A 17,360-nucleotide genomic window follows, 5' to 3' on the forward strand; every position below is an offset into this window, starting at 1 on the left:
AGAGGTAGATATTTGAAATATTTGCACTGACTAATTTCAAACCATTGACATCTGTTGCACAGACCCTGTTCTGCACACAGATTGTCAGTGGAGCCTGACAGTCGCTTGGATCTGTAACGAACTGTCTTGTCCATTACAGAATCACTAAATTGTCAGGGCTGGAAAGGACCTCGAGGATCATCTAATTCCAGCTTCCCTGTCATGGGCAGGCATATCTTCCACTAGAACAAGTTGCCCAGAGCCACATCCATCCTGGCCGTAAAAACTTCCAGGGATGGAGCTTCCACCACCTTCCTGGGCAACCTGTTCCAGTGTCTCACCACCCTCATGGTGAAGAACTTCTTCCTAATGTTTAATCTGAATCTCCCCTCCTCTAGCTTGGAGCCCTTCCTCCTAGTCCTATCACTATCTGACACCCAGAGAAGTCCCTCACCTGCTTTCTTGTGGGCCCTCTTCAGATACTGGAAGGCTGAAGCTGCTGAAGATACACAGAGAGACCTCCATCAAGATTTATTAAGCTTTCCTTGTTATTCTTAGGAGCTCTCTGCAGGTCCTTTAGCTGGACAAACACGAGACATGATCAGAAGTAAGGCACACTAATGCTGAACCTCTGTGTTCTCAGATGACAGAGCTAACTTGTGTGCCTGCAACCTTTGTCTCAAGTTGGTCTTTCTCTTCTGACAGATTAGGAAATTTACTCTACAGCCTTTGGGAAACAAACTGGGGCAATCGTTCAGAAAAGAGCAAATGCCTTGGAGAATTTTTGAGAGGCTTTTTTCTTTCCAAAAGCTCTGGACTGAGCTGACAATGTCCATTTTTCAGAAGAGAGCAAAGCACTATTGGTGAACTACATGGCCACGAACCCACCTTCAACACCCAGAAAGACACTGAAACAAATCACTAAACAATCTGTAAACAGGCAGTGGAAAACTGTTAGCTGCCAAGATGCACTTGTCCAAATTTAACCCCAACAATCGACTCATCTTCCTTATTTCCCTCTCTTCTGCAAGCAGGAGGAAAACAGTAAATCAAACAGCTCTCAACTACAAAATACTTTTTGACAGAGCAACATAGAAAAGCACCTTCCTTCTGGATCTAGTTCCTATGGCACAGGAGCAGAGTGATTTGGAAACCCACATTATTTGTTCAACACTTCTCATACTGACTGGAGTGAAAATCCAGCAAGGAGGCTCACTGAAATGGCAGAGGCACCAACCTGTACAGAGTGCAAGGCACCCTAAACAGCTGAGCAGAACTGAGGATGGTCTCACAATGAAGACATGGTCAAAAAAGCAGTAAGATGAAATTCAATACAGCTAAGTATTTGTGGTCTTTAAAAGAAATCCTCAAGTGCAAAACAAAATCAAAACAAACAAGTAACCCAAACCCCACCACAACAAAATGGAAACTTCACACTACAAACCAAACCAAACCCCCAAATGCAATAAACAAACAAACAGAAAAACAGAAGGAATGTGATGGTTTGGGTGTTACCCCCACACACACTTTAGAAATCACCCAGGCTAGACTCAGCCAGCTCTGGAAATTGAATGAAGCTTATATTTACAGCTAGCACAATAGACAAGCAGATATTTACAGCATATCCAGTTATAGACAGAAATAGACAAGGTGAAAGGTAATACAGAAACACAACAGCCCTCCCAGAAACCTGAGTCCCCAGGAGGGGCTCCCAGCTCCCCTTCCATCTTCTCCCACCCCTCTCTACATTACCCCAGATGTTGCCTTGTGCCCAAGGAAGAATGGAGGGTGGGCCAGGGGGTTTAATAAGCAGGTGGATTAATCAGGTTAGGTTAGAGAGAGAGAAAAGTGCAGCTCAAAGCCCAGACAGTGACCGAAAGTCTTATCTATGTTTGGATTCTTGCTCTTTTACATCTGAGCAAGCCTGTGAGTGAAGTAGACATCACCATTGTTTCTCTTCCATAGCCTGTAAGCTAGTTCTTCTCACCAAAACATTCTAGCTTCAGACTAGCACAAGGAAGAATACCTGACCAGCAGCAGTACTGCAAGAAAGAAAAAGAAGAGAAGAGAAGAGAAGAGAAGAGAAGAGAAGAGAAGAGAAGAGAAGAGAAGAGAAGAGAAGAGAAGAGAAGAGAAAGGAAAAGAAAAGAAGAGAAGAGAAAGGAAAAGAAAAGAAGAGAAAGGAAAAGAAAGGAAAAGAAAAGAAAAGAAAAGAAAAGAAAAGAAAAGAAAAGAAAAGAAAAGAAAAGAAAAGAAAAGAAAAGAAAAGAAAAGAAAAGAAAAGAAAAGAAAAGAAAAGAAAAGAAAAGAAAAGAAAAGAAAAGAAAAGAAAAGAAAAGAAAAGAAAAGAAAAGAAAAGAAAAGAAAAGAAAAGAAAAGAAAAGAGAAAAGAAAGGAAAAGAGAAAAGAGAAAAGAGAAAAGAGAAAAGAGAAAAGAGAAAAGAGAAAAGAGAAAAGAGAAAAGAGAAAAGAGAAAAGAGAAAAGAGAAAAGAGAAAAGAGAAAAGAAAAGAAGAGGATGCTAAGGTTTCAGAGGCAGTAACTTGAGCCAAGAGTCTAAAGCTATTAAAGGAAAACAAAAAGAAGGCAATCTGGAGTTTATTAAAATGAGAAACATAATGCACAAAAGCATGGGCTGGGGAGGAGATCTGCTCACCTCAGCAGCAGTGAGGGATCAGCTGGAATGCCCTACTGTTTTGGGGTGTAGGACAAAAACAATTGAGGAAAAGAGGAGGCATTTTAAAAATAAGTATTTTTTTAAATGTTCAGAAAACCAAATCCCTGCAAAATGTTAAGAACTTGGTTTGTTTAGTCTGTAAGAATGACTGTGGAGATGGAATAATGCTCTGAAAACCTGCATCTCGTCTTAAATAGCATTACATCCCTCAGCTATTACAGTATTAGTCATAGCTATTTCCTCAGCTGTTGTTAGCTAAAAATGTGCTGCTCTGTAATTCATATGTAACAGAGCAACGAAAACCAGCTTCATTTCCCCCAGACAGCTACTGTATTTCAGTACTTCATGGGCACAGTCTCAGGGTTTTGCAAAGTATCTGTTGTAATCCTTCCCAGCATGGTTCAAACACTGCTAAAATAGTTTGGTACGATACAGCACCTCTCGCAAGTTCAGAGACAAGTAGCAAAGCTACTTTGTGGTTTTGGATGGGCAACACAAGGTTCTGTAGAAGATCAGAAACCAGAAGTGTCTGGAGGGTTCCTCTGTAAGCGTACCACTAGTTTGCTGCATAAGATGGTGCAAATGTTGTCCCTTAGTGTGCTTGCTTTTAAGCAAACACAGCACAAGTAGCACACAGACAGCTTGGATTCTCTCATGAAAAGAGTTGTTGAAAGGTGCGCTGTCAGCACCCCTGTATATGCAAAAGAACTAATACAATGCTGATTTTAATCTCTAATAAAATTAGGAACAAGAAGGATGCAGTCTAAAAGCACAGCTCCCACAGCAAGCAGCTAAACAAAGACTTTCACCAACAGGGCTGATATTCTTTTAACACAGCCATTTGGAAGCAGAGACAATAAAAATATGGAAAACCTAAACCACTTTCTTTGTGGAGTTTCTGCATTTATATCTCAGGGTTTTAATTTTACACCTTTGGTTGATTCATCTCAACTTTCCTGCCTGTCCCCGAGCTGGCAGCATATGCATCCACCTCTTTCTTACTCCCTTCTATCCCTCAAACTCATGCTGTCGCTACTGCCAGTGCCATCGGTGCGAGGGAGAAGCCTAATCAGCCTGGTCTGTGAGCCTTGCTTTCTGCATCATGAAGAGTGGATCTCTGCTGGTCCACTCACAAGCTCAAACTCAAACTGGGTGTAAGCCATGACTACTTGTCATCAAGGCACATAAGGAGGGACACTCGCTGGTTTTTTGTTTAATCTCAAGCTTCCTCCCAGCAGTAGGGTGGGGACAGTCTGACTCAGGTGACAAAGCGAGCTTGTACAAAGTGGACCGTCCCTGGGGGTCTTCAAGAAAAGCCTGGATGAGGCACTTAGTGCCATGGTCTGGTTGATTGGCTAGGGCTGGGTGATAGGTTGGACTGGATGATCTTGGAGGTCTCTTCCAACCTGGTTGATTCTATGATTCTATTTTTCTTAGCCAATTTGATTAAGTACAGTAACTTTGGATCAAATCAACGGTTACTCTTGAACCAGCCACAGGAAACCCAAGACCAGACTTCATGCTGTCAAATACCTGCTGCACGAACTGAAAGGGACATCCATGTGGGCTCCCACCCCAGGCAACCCACCACACAGGTCCTGCAAGCGGTTGAAATCACCTACACTTCCCCATGCATGTGTGCAGCCGGAGGCACAGCCTCACCCACGCACTTCCCCAAGCACCACACACGGGGCAACAGAGAGGAAGAAGAACAGGGCAATCCCTCAGCCAGACCAAACACTTGGTGGGCTGTTTTCTTTCAGCAAGGACTGGCACAGATCACTTCCCTAGGAAGCTCATAAGGTTCTTGGTGTTGACTTTTTTGCTTTGTTTTGTTCCATTTCCATTGTGAGAGCAATCACATTTGGCAGCTACTTTCCATCAGCGCAGTTGTTACTACCTGATAGTGGGGATTTGTTTTCCATCAGGGGAAACTCAGTGGCATTGGGCCTGTTCAGGAGAACAGAGAGTTGAAGGGACCCTGAGGGAAAAACTTCCAAATGCCATGCATGACGTCCCTCTTAAGAGTTCTTGGATGTGGTAGCACTTCCCAGCAAAACAATGCATCGGCACACTATGTATGTTTTGCTAAGCTGCTGCCCACGCTTCAAACAAACCATTCTAAATCCCAATACTCGGATGCATAGAAGAGACCTGGGGAGCTCCTCAGAAGTCCAGCCCTTAGACTTTGTTTGTGAAACACTCAAAAGGTGAATCATATTTAAACCCAAAACTTACTGGAGTGATCACGTCCCCTGCTCAGGCTAAATACAGAACTACTTAATGCTATTAATCATATTACAAAACCCCACTAAATTCTAACTTGTTTGCAAAGAGGGTACAGCTGTGTTACCACATTGTAAGTTTAAGCACCAGTTTTGCCTCCTCTGAGCTAGCATCATTCAATTACTCTGGTTTTAAAATCCTGGCTAAGAAAAGCCTCTTTATTCACAGTTCCAGTTGCTAGATTATGTGATTTTCAGATAATGTCACTGGAATTGAGGTTGCTAAATGAGAACCAGAAAGCTGGAGCTAAGCAGATAAATTATGTAATTTCCAAATGCTTCACCATAAATGAGGGTCCCAAAAAATTCTTCTCCCTTATTTTCAGCCAAAACATAAGGACCACCATCCTCACAGGTCAAGGACAAAAAAAATCCCTGTTAAACCCCAGACTGACACTCTTCATTTTTGGTAGAGGTTAATGATTCTACCTTCCTTTTCTTTAAGTGGTTGGTTGGAAATTACTTTTAAAGCATTGCTAGTTGGTTACACATTCACAAATTTCCACAGAGGAGAACTTGAAACTTCAGCTTTGTGGTTTGGTTTGGGGGCTTGTTTGTTTGTTTGTTTGTTTTTTTAGTTAGCACATTATTAATAGTTTACTGATAACCTAAGAACCTTCTGAGACAAATGAGGTAAGTGAAAATGTAATACAAACCTACAGAAGCAATAAGAGTGGCAGAATGGGAGGTTTACCTGTAGCCACTTCTTACTCTATGAGAGACTTATACAAAAATAAAGCTTAAAAAAGAAATGTCAGGGTTTGTTGTGACATTTACAGACCTCTAGCTTGCATAAAGGAGCCTTTAAATAACTCCATGCATGGACATGGTAATTCCAGAGCAAGAAACACCCTATTTCCATCTGGCCTAGGACTCTGTTCCAAAGTAAGCACACAAGAGTTACTCAGGGAAAAATAAATCCACACCTGACTTTATTCTACAGTAATTCCTAAACACACTGTCATAAATACACCAGGAATTTGAGGGTACATGTTTCTGAGCATTTTTTGGCTAAAGAGACTCTTAAATCAGGGCCAGACCAAGCTGTAACTCATAGAATCAGAATGTTAGGGATTGGAAGGGACGTCAAAAGACCATCCAGTCCATACCCCTGCTAGAGCAAGATGACTTAGAACAGATCACAGAAGAACGCATCCAAGGAGGTTTTGATTATCTCCAGAGAGGGAGACTCCACAGTCCCCCTGGGCATCCTGTTCCAGGGTTCTGTCACCCTCACAGTGAAAACATTTTTCTTCATGTTTCCATGGAACTTCCTATGCCTCAGCTTCCATCCAATGCCCCTTGTCCTGGCACTGGGCATCACTGAGCAGAGCCTGACTCCATCCTCTTGGCACTCACCCTTTACATATGTATAAACATTCATGAGGTCATCTCTCAGTCTCCTCCTCTCCAAGCTAAAGAGCCCCAGCTCCCTCAGGATCTCCTCATAAGGAAGATCCCTTCAGGTCCTTGAACTGAGGGGCACAGAACTGGGCACAATATTCCAGATGCAGCCTCACCAGGGCAGAGTAGAACTTCTCTTGACCTACTAACCACAGCCCTTCTAATACACTCCAGGATGTCACTGGCCTTCTTGGCCACCAGAGCACATTGCTGTCTCACGTTCGACCTTCTACCCACTAGGACCTGGGGGTCCTTTTCCACTTCACTGCTCTCCAACAGGTCAGTCCCCCCCCAGCCTAATTAGGCTGATAGCTTATGCCACTTTCCCAGTAGCTAAAGCCTCCACAGCTTAAGTACATATGATGCCTATGTGCTGCCAAAACCACAGCTTTTAATGTCAAAAGAAAAACAACATAAAGGGGCCAATGGTCATATTTGGTATTTTTTTACTAATATAATGTTGCATGTAGCTTATGAGCTGCTCTGTAGTGAGGACATCTCACTTGAATCATGCTGTCTGAACGTTGGATGGGTTTACTGCATGGTTGGCTTGTAGCAATGCCAGTCAGATGCAGACAGACAGACTTCTTAACCTTCCGGCTGAGAAGATTAAATCCTTAACAGAGGGAACTCTCCCCCTTCTCCCTCCTGTTCCCTCATCTTTTATACTAAGTGACAAAGGAACCTTGAGCAATCCACCTGAAAGAGAAACTTCTTTTTTTCCCTAGCATTTCTAATGTAATAGAGGCTGAACCTCCAATGAAACAGAAACAAGTATCACATTACAAAGCTGACAAAATGCAAGTAGGTAAACAAGATCCTTCCAATAAATATCAGGGCAAAGGCCCAAATGTATTCCTGGTGTGCACGTTTCCTTTATCAGACAGCTGTGAGGAATTCTTACAGTATGAACAAACATAAAAATCTGCAATAAGCAAACCCCTGTGACAGTGTATAAAGCACTGTCACTTAGAAAAACATAAGCAAGGTCATTCAGTCAAAAGATTTTGTCTAGGATCAACTGCTTTATATGGCTTTGCTACCAAATATAGAAACATTATCCCATGTATAAAGGCACCGTTTGCAAAGACTGTGCTTTTGGGGAAGGATCGCAGAATGTCAGGGGTTGGAAGGGACTTTGACAGATCACAGAATTACAGAATCAGTCAGGGCTGGAAGGGACCACAAGGATCAGCCAGTCCCAACCCCCCTTCACCCTACCCTAGATCAGGCTGGCCACAGCCTCATCCAGCCTGGCCTTAAACACCTCCAGGGACGGGGCCTCAACCACCTCCCTGGGCAACCCATTCCAGCCTCTCACCACTCTATCTGGTGGATCATCTGGTCCAGCCCCTCTGCCAGAGCAAGATCACCGGCAGAAACAGAAACCCTTTTTTCCTCTTAAAAGCTCTTTTTTGTATGTGTGTTATAAAGATCCAAGGAATGTTAGACAGGAAAAGGACCGAGCAACCACATTACAGGCTGAACTATATATGGCTTCACTCCACTAACTTTAGTGGTTTGGTGAAATCAGCGCAGAACTTTACTTCCTTCACCTCAGAATTCCAAGATTATTTAGGAATCCCGGTTAAGCTGCTTACCATATTTAAATCCCTCCATAAATCTTCAAAGACAATAAAGACACACTCTTCTAAAATAAGCCTCATCTACGGCAAGCCAGGCGATTCTTTTAGAAACTATGAGCAGACATCTGATTAAGATGACAAGCCACATGGAAACTGCTTCCAGAATCAGACTTAAAGGGCACTGTTACCAACCAAATTTGGCAGACGAGGAATCATGACAAACGGCAAAGGCACGCAGCAGTGCGTTAAAAACTTGGGAATCATCAGCAAATAAGACAGCGAGCACTTGTGTCGATTCGGTAAGGGCAGGAACGTAAGTGGGACAAACCTTAAGCGTTAAATGCTGGCAGTGTCAACTGTGCCATGGTGGGAGCCGCGTTGCCCCTTTCCATTTACTGTTTGCTATAAACAAGCCATACCGGTAAGACAAAGTATCTGCTTACTGCAGACGTCTCTGGTATCTTTCAGAACCGTTTTAATAGTAACAAGGGGAAGCTTGAAAGAACTAAAAGTGCAGCACACACAGTGTAAGGCTTGCTACTTTCCTAAAAGCTGGGTTTAAGGTCAGAACTCTGAGATTCAAAGTTTTTCTCTAGGTAACAGCGTGCATCTATCCTTAAGCATAGAAATCTATCATTAGATTTGGTGCTTTTAACACATGGCTACCCCGACCGAAGTTCGCTGCACCTTCAGACAGCCTTTATATTAAGGGGACGATGGCTGGGATTTCAGTTCAGGCAGAAAAGCTAGCGTTTATAGCAAATGTGTCAAATACGGCAGGAAGCTGAGCGGCGTTCCCGCTCCCAGAAATACTAAGATGCAGCGAGTAACAGCTACAGTAGCTTGGAAAGGTGACACTAGGTAATAAAAGTATACGTGGTTCTTCTCATCGACTCTCTTTGTCAACACAACACCAAACCAGCAAGCGAGCACAGCGAGCTCCCTTAGACAAAACCGAGCGAACTGGGAAAGTCTGTGCGAAGTTTGAACTCTGTGTTTTAACCAACGAAGCACAATTTACCGAGCAGTCAGGAGCTGAACTAATTACGCACTCGGTCAAGCGCTACCTCACCAAGCCAACTATTCTGCTGAGCATCCCAGAAACTATTTACCCCGTTTCTGAGCCAGAAGCGGCGGCTACAGCAAAGGACGCCCGGAGCAAGGGGTCTCAGCGCCCTGTCCGCCCGTGGGATCAGGCGGTGCGGCGGCCACGGGGACGCCGCAGCTGTACGGCCAGGATGGAGGGAGGACAAACCGTGCCGGGCGCTCGCTCCGTCAGCCAGGGTGAACCAAGGGAACAACCCGAGCGCCGATCCCAGCCCCACCCCCGCTCCCAGCCGCCCGCAGGGCCCGAGGGGTCGCTCTCAGCGGAGATCCGTTCCTCCCCGTTGCCTCCCCGCCGCCCCCCGCCACAGTCCCAGCAGGTGCGACCCGGCCCCCCGCGGGGCGGCAGCAGGGGGCCGGCGTGCAGGCGGAGGGCCAGCTGCCGGCTGCGGTGGCGCGGCTCCTACCTGGGGCTCCTGCGGCGGCCGCCAGCGGCAGGCAAAGCAGAATGAGGAGCGGCGGCGGCGGCGCAGCGCGCACGAGGGGAGGCCCGAGGGAGCGAGCGAGCGGCCCCGGCCCCTCCCGCCCCCCGGGATCGCAGCGACGGGCCCGCCGCCCGGGGAGCATGACGGGAAATTCCTGGGCACCGGCAGCCAACGCCAAATATGAACATGGAGCCGGGGAGAGACCCGCCGCCGGCCCGGCACAGCCCAGCAAAGCGGGGAAGCGGCCCCTGCACCCCGACAGCCGGCGGGTAGGACCGGGCCGAGCCCCAGCTTTGTCCCGCCACGCCTGGAGCCAGCTGTCCCTTCGTTTAAAGGGCGAGCTTCGGGAAGGCCAACAGAGCTGCTTTTGGCTATCTCCCTGCTGTTCCAGCGGGGCCGGGAAGCGCGGGGCGCACGGCTCCTCTTTCGCAGAGCGGCAGCCCCGCCTCGGCCGTGACCTACCTGCGCCGCGCCGGCCGTGGGCGAGCGGGAGGGCAGGCCGGCAGCTGCCGCGGCGGCGCTGCGGGATGCGATGGCTCCGGCCCAGCGCTCCCACTTGCGGCCAGCGGCCAAGCGACTGCGCTAACTTCAACGCAGGCAGCCAAGTTAGAACTGCTCCAGCTGCTCACCTTGCCTGTCAACAAAAGGGAAAGAAGTGGGGAAAAAGAAAAGCGGGGAAGGGGCGGTGTAATAATTACAGCGAAATTCTCCCTCCTCCCACTCTCCTTCCAGAAAGAAGAGCTAAAAGTCAACTGGGCCAACGCACGTAAATAGACTGGCACACCCTTCTTTGGTCCTCCTGCTCCACCATCCTCCAGTGCAGATTCTCACTAAAACAGTCTTTACAAACAGCATGACATAAACGTAATGTGACGGAAAAAAAGGTGCAGGTGCCTGTGTTTTCTGTCCGTCTCATAAAAAGTCGTCAATGACATTCTGTCTCAAAAGATATGAAATAAACTAAAGGCTATAACTCTCCGCCTCTGCCATTTAAACAGCTCAGATGCGACCTCCACCAGATTTAGACACGAAGATAATGCCCCTGCACTCCAGGTAATAATTCAGGTGAAGCTCAGCTCACAGCAGCATCGATCCAGCTTCAAAACCTAACGTTTAATGTTAGGTGGATGTGACGAATTAATCTTCTCCCCTTAACCACCCCCCCCCCCCACCCGATGAAAGAAGTACTTGAGTCAGAGAGACATCCAAATATCTAGATGAGACGCATATAAAAATCCCTAATAAACCTTTAATTAATGTTTGTTTGGGTTTGTTTTTACAGGACAGGGTGACAAATTACAACAAACATCTGATTTTTTCTCAAATGTTCAGGTATTATACACATTCCCATCTGTCTTGCAGGAAGGGATATTGGTCAGCTTGACAGTTTTAAGGTAAAGCTGCATAATAGTACATATTACAATAATCAAATGTACAGTGTTTACAAGAAATATATTTTAGAAGCGAGATAGACGCATTGGCATCGAGGCGACCTTTCAAAATGCGACGACTATTTTTACATTCACTCTTGCAACAGGTCACAAGATGGGGTTCACTAAGGTTAGGTTAACAGATTCACTATGATGCACATCAAATACAACAAAATTAAGTTTGTTTATATACATATATAATACATATACATGTATATTATACATATATGTATATAGGAAAACTCATCAAAATCTACCAGACCTGGCACAATCTACTTACCCATCAAAAATATGTACTTGTCCTTGGTAAGTAGAATTCTGCATGGCTGATTATATATTATATATACTCATTCATTAGCATCTGAGACATAAAACTGAGGATTTTTTTTTTTGTCACCTTAACAAACTCCCCAATAATAAACATGGTGCCCACAAAAGCACAAAGGTAAGGCACAATAGGATTTTTCTGTTGCAGAATAGTGTGCATCATGTTTACTTAACCATAAAGGAAAAACGTGCATTATTTGTGCAAGTTCATGCTGCAAACCCATCGTATCTACAAAGTGAGTTTCAGTAAAACCTGCGAGACTGGTGTGCTTCCAAGCCTCGCCTCTTACAGGATTATTGAGCTGGATAGTTAGATAAAATTGTTTTAAGAGTGGGGGTTAGTAAAGCCAATAATCTTAGCTTTGCAACTAAGCTTCTCAGCAACAATTTTGTACTTCTAGATAAGTGTTAGTAAATATACAAGCTTGGAATTGCAAGATTGCTTGTCAGCTGTCCTCCTAGTTTGCATCAGCCAAAATTGTTGCAAGGAAGTATGTACCTTTCAGAACTTTAACAGGTAACTAGTTCATTAAAACAATTTATAATGTATTGGGAAATTCACTTAATCCCAGTGGTATTTTGTCACAGCCCTGGCAATTGGAATAATAAATACAGCTTTTCACAATATATTTTTTCCAGTATCTGCCAATTGCTTCTTTATTGCTCACAAATTTTAAGTCATTACAACTGGTATCAGACCTTTCACACAAAATCAGTCAGGTACTTTAATATAAAAACCTATAAAAGATATTTAACCTGTATCTAACACGTCAAGGTATTTGGCCTCTTGTCATGGGACAGCCAAAACCATATAAAACATTAGGTTTTGAATAAAATAGGAAGCTTATTCACTGCTTCAATGCAGACACCCTCACAGAACACAGCCATTTTTGCCACCACCAGCATTTACATTTATATACAAAACCTAGTACACATCTGCATTCAGTTCATTTTCCCTCACACTTATATGCAACCACTAATGCCAGATTAACTTTTCCCATACTCTAGCTGCAGAAAAAAGATTTTTATACAGCAACCCAAAAAAAAAACAAAACAAAAAAAACAACTGACTGAAAAAAAAAAGGTTTTTTTTTAAACTTATTCACCATCAGGAACTGTAGGTTGGTTGTTACAACATACCCACAAGATTATTTCACAGGAAGCTATGGAAATATATGAAGTCTTCTTTTCTCCATGCTTTTGTATTATCAAAAACACTTCTTGGTGAAGGAAAAAAAAAATAAAATACAGTCACCACATCTGCAAATATATAATGGATTTGGTATTCCTCATGCAAAACTTAAATACATTGGTTTACTATAGCCCCGGAAAACTTCCTGAAGCAATTCCTTTTTCCTTTTTTATTTGTGGTGTTGTTGTTGTCAGCTCAGTATTACTGCCTCATTGCTAAGTCCCTTTGGAAACAAGATTTCTGGAACGTTCAAACTTTTATTTAATTCATTAAAGTCTTACATACAAAAAGCACTAAAAAAGGAAGACGGCAGCCAAACAGGAAAATTCCTGTTGCAAGTAACAGTCCTAGCAGTTGTAGAAAGTCTCCTCAGGAACTTCCCTGAGCGTTAGTTGTGCCTGTCCGAAGACGCAGATGTGACATAGAGTTCATGTGTGTGTTTGATGGCTTCAGTGGAGTGTTACAAGTAAGAGCCTGGGGGAAACGATGATGATATCGATCTAGTCGCAGGTATTTTACTGTTACCAGCTTTCCTAGGAGGCAAAGAGAGAGAAAGAGTAACCTTTTATTCTGTATTATTGCATTTTGTGTCGGGACATAACACAAGAGTCATCACACTAGGATTATTTTACTAGCTGATGACTACTAAGAAGAGCCCACACTTTTGTTACTTCAGATATAAAACATTTCACCACTTAGAAAGAACTCCAACTGCCCCCTCCTCTGTCATTTCTATCCAGGTCTTCTTATAAATCCCCATTCCTTACCATCAAACCAAGAGCCATGTAATGCCTTGAAAGCCTTTCCAGCATACTCTGGAGAGAGACACTTGACATAGACACAACCCTGCATTAAGAAAGAGAGGGTTTTGGGTTGGTCGGTTTTTCTTTGGTTTAAGTCTGGACAAGGACACACAAATAATTAAGATGCTACTGGGAAAAAAAACTCACCTCACGTGAATTTTTGTCAACAGCAATGTGAACAATTCCATCATTATCACTGCATTTCTCCAAGATTGCTTCTTGAATTGCTAGGTGCCAGTGATCACCTATCTCCCTATGTAAAGAGTGAAAGATTTAATTAAGTGCAATTTTCCAAGTGTTCTGAATTACCTCATCCTTCCCTCGTGCATCTGGGTTTTCTGGAACGTGACATCATTTTATGCTAAAACACCTTGGGGACAGATTTAGTACTTCAGCTACTGAATATTCAGCAAATTTGGTCCAACAGTCCCAACCCTAACAATAATCTGTACTTTGCGGGGAGAGGGAAAGGAGTGTCCCTCCCCATCCAGCAGCCCTGCCATCATCTTCCTGTCTGGAACTGCAAGTAGTCAAACATTCATCTTCCTACATCAGACAGGAGAAAGCCATTGTTCCAAGAAGGCTATTCCCAGGCTGTTCCTGCTGCAGTGGAAGACGACAGCAGAAAGGCCTCTGCCCCTTTATTACATCACCTCTACCAGTAGTCAGTGAAGCAACATTGCATGTCAGGCTTCAGCAGGCTGAATGAGCTTGTTAGCTACTCAGAACACTGTTCATCACTCAAATAGCTATTCACTGTCCCAAACAAAGAATTGAACTGCATTCATCCCACAGGGCACTGACAGAACATGCCAGTCTAGATCCAGAAAAAGAAGTTACTAAAATCAGGTTCAATCTGGGGGCTTTTAATAGAAATATTTTGTTGTCAAGACTACTCAGTGCATCATCAGAAAAGACACAAGTCTATGTATTTTTCTTAAGGTGTTGCAAGAACCATCTAGCCCTAATAAAATAAATCTAGGCAGAAAGTAAACTATTTTAACAGTCTTAATGCACCTTTAAGCCTGCCTGAATGGTCTTTACACAAAAAAACAATGGACTTACTCTTTCAATAATACTGCTTTGGGTAGTTTTAAAGTTTTCTTTACATACAGCCAACATTCTTGAAATGTTTAATCTGCCTTCCTCCTTATTTATTAAAAAGTAAAATAAAATAAGAAAAAGAATGTGGCAGGGGATGGAATGTACGTAGGGAATTTAACAGGTCAAGCGATGGCAGGGCTCTAAACACAAGACTTGAGGGACTCTGGCAACATGGAATGTCAGATTTGTTTCTGTCATTTGCCCTGTATGATTAGAGGATCAAACTTCCCAGATGACAGCATTTGCTCAGGCAAATCTTATGTAAACAAACAGAAGCAGGATGTGGACATAAGTGTGCAAAAAAGATGCAAATAAAGGTCCTGCTGGCAGAGAGATACTCCCTACTGGAACACACCTACAATCTCACACCCTGCAAAGCTAGAAAATGCACCCTACTCAGATTAGAGGTGGGTTTTGTGACTGGATAGCTCAGAATGATGGGAATATACAAGTGTCCTTCCCCTCCTCTCAAAGCACAAACAGCAGCATTTTCTGAACAGCATGCTGTGCTCAGGATGTTAGGGAAATAGAGTCATTCCAAATTGCAAAAGCCAGCACTTCGGAAAGATCCGCTCCAACCCAAACGTCTCTGCTACGGAATCTTGACTTCAGCGCATCCACTCTGAGCCCAGGCCTCGTGTCCAGATCTTCTTGAGAATCATGCTGTCCTCAGCAGAAAGCCAGCTAAGAAGAGATCATACTGCTACAAGTACACAACCTTTGCTGCTGTGTATTCTTCCCAAATACTGAACTCACTGCATTACTACTCCCAAGTGATCATTTCCTGTTTGCAAACCGAGCAGGAGCGTGTTCTCGGTCCAGTCTGCTTTTTGTGTTTTGCAGACCTGGGACATGAAACACATGACAGCCTGAGTTTCTCCATAGTGAAATTGGCTTCTCACAGGAATGACTTGTCCTTCCCTGATCCTTCACATATATGCCCGTTAGCTGTCTTGCAGGAATTCTGCTCCTGCTTTATAAACAGAATTCTTTTTGCTGACTTAGTGGTAGATGCAGAAACACTGAACCAGGCTTATGTAAACAATGCTTACACTGATTTATTTTTTTAAAAAGCTTGTGTTTGACATAATAAATGCCTAGAACATACACCTAAGTTTAATTTATTTCATCTTCCTACAAAAGGATCAATTTCCCTCAAGAATAATTCAGGAACAAAATGTTTCAGTTTTGCTCACCCTACTGAAGTTTGAAAGTTACAAACAGCTGTGCCCATGACAGTCAATGAATCTTAAAGAGTACTCCTCTATGCTAGGGTCATAGAATCAGCCAGGTTGGAAGAGACTTCCAAGATCATCCAGTCCAACCTAGCACCCAGCCCTAGCCAGTCAACTAGACCATGGCACTAAGTGCCTCATCCAGGCTTTGCTTGAACACCTCCAGGGATGGTGACTCCACCACCTCCCTGGGCAGCCCATTCCAATGCCAATCACTCTCTCTGGGAAGAACTTCTTCCTAACATCCAGCCTGTACTTCCCCCAGCACAACTTCAGACTGTGTCCCCTTGTTCTATTGCTGGTTGCCTGGGAGAAGAGGCCACCCCCCACCTGGCTACAATGTCCCTTCAGGCAGTTGTAGACAGCAATGAGGTCACCCCTGAGCCTCCTCTTCTCTAGGCTAAACAACCCCAGCTCCCTCAGCCTCCCCTCATAGGGTTTGTGTTCCAGGCCCCTCACCAGCTTTGTTGCCCTTTTCTGGACACGTTCCAGCACCTCAACATCTCTCTTGAATTGAGGGGCCCAGAACTGGACACAGTACTCAAGGTGTGGCCTGACCAGTGTCCTCAGATAAATTAGTTAGCAGCTTTCCAATTAATAAGGCAAAGAACTCACTAAGTGTGGCTAGAAACAGAGATGAAGAAATATATCCAAACTTTGTAACCACTTGTGCCCATGGTTCTAATGTCCCTTCCTATTTCCTCTTATTCTGTATTCCAGTCTAATAGCTTTTATTTATTTTTAACTTCTCGTATTCTTCAGTTCCAATTAGCATCTTCATTTTTCCCTTGTATAATCACATTAGGGAGCAAATTACTTCAGAGGAGTTACTGGAATCTCTCTATCTCTCTGGAACACAAATCAGGATTCAAAGATTAGAAAGAATTAAATGACATAACCTATGTATTAGTCTCCAACTCCTAACATGTTCTAGTCCACATCCAATGGGAATGCAACAGGATAGTGCAGTGGATGAAGCTTAAAAAACTACCAAAAAAATCATTATTCTTCCTTGATTCTTGGCACATGTGTTGTGGTGGGCCTGACAGGCCCAAAATAGGCTTATACATGTCCTGCCTTGCCTAGGCATGCTTTCCTGCTCCACCAGAGAGGCAAGCGTGGGAAATGGGACACAAAAGAACCTGGAGCCACTGAGTCTGGCCTGCCCAGGGTCCTGTGGTGTAAGGTACACACACTTAGCTTGTGCCTGCCCAGTGCAAGGCCTGTGTTTTTCCCAAATCAGGGAAAAGCAAGCCTAAGGCTTTGCCTAATATGGTATGGTTTGGCTAACTGCCATCCTGATTGGCTATTCTGTGTCCAAAGGGCAATTAATCTTGGCCCACACTGATAAAAGAAGATATGCAGCTGAACAACCTGCTTTGCTTCCCTGCTCTTTGCTGTGCTCTCTCTGCTGTGCCCAGCCCTGCTGCTCTTGCACACTGCTTTCTTGCTTGCCTGCTAAACTCCACTGCCGCCAGTGACCAGCAGCAGACCCTGGATGCCTGCACGCCATCAGCCTGTGTGGCCAGCCTGACACCGTGCTGAGACTGCACCACATCTGCCTCTGCACCTGAAGGTGCTGCTTAGAATTCCTGGACATATATACAGACCATCCAAAGGAAGCCAGGAGACAAGGTCAGAGATTGTGTCCTTTCCCCAGAAGCTGGGAAGATTCAAGTCTCAACGTCCAACAAGACAGAGGCCCCTGAAGGCATCTGGTCACTGCCTGGACTGTGGCTAGCCCCCATGAGGGTAATAATAATAATTTGTGAGTAAATGCTCAATGCCTCTTTGCAATCTCTATTGCCTT

General features: G+C 44.2%; 2 protein-coding genes across 2 annotated transcripts in view; both read right to left on the reverse strand.

Moving 5' to 3' along the window:
• MSRB3 (methionine sulfoxide reductase B3) overlaps positions 1 to 9,915 on the reverse strand; it is a 95,018-nt gene extending 85,103 nt beyond the window's left edge. The window contains 3 exon segments of the mRNA XM_064142879.1: positions 9,442 to 9,519; positions 9,521 to 9,553; positions 9,555 to 9,915. Coding sequence (XP_063998949.1) covers positions 9,442 to 9,519; positions 9,521 to 9,553; positions 9,555 to 9,647 — 204 coding nt within the window. The 5' untranslated portion in view covers positions 9,648 to 9,915.
• A 773-nt stretch (positions 9,916 to 10,688) lies between these two features.
• LEMD3 (LEM domain containing 3) overlaps positions 10,689 to 17,360 on the reverse strand; it is a 51,539-nt gene continuing 44,867 nt past the window's right edge. Inside the window, exons 11-13 of the mRNA XM_064141989.1 lie at positions 13,359 to 13,464; positions 13,176 to 13,254; positions 10,689 to 12,941 (exon numbers count right to left, since the gene is read on the reverse strand). Coding sequence (XP_063998059.1) covers positions 12,778 to 12,941; positions 13,176 to 13,254; positions 13,359 to 13,464 — 349 coding nt within the window. The 3' untranslated portion in view covers positions 10,689 to 12,777. The remainder of the gene's footprint in view (positions 12,942 to 13,175; positions 13,255 to 13,358; positions 13,465 to 17,360) is intronic.

Source organism: Pogoniulus pusillus, chromosome 4 (assembly GCF_015220805.1).
Source record: "Pogoniulus pusillus isolate bPogPus1 chromosome 4, bPogPus1.pri, whole genome shotgun sequence".
Taxonomy (NCBI): domain Eukaryota; kingdom Metazoa; phylum Chordata; class Aves; order Piciformes; family Lybiidae; genus Pogoniulus; species Pogoniulus pusillus.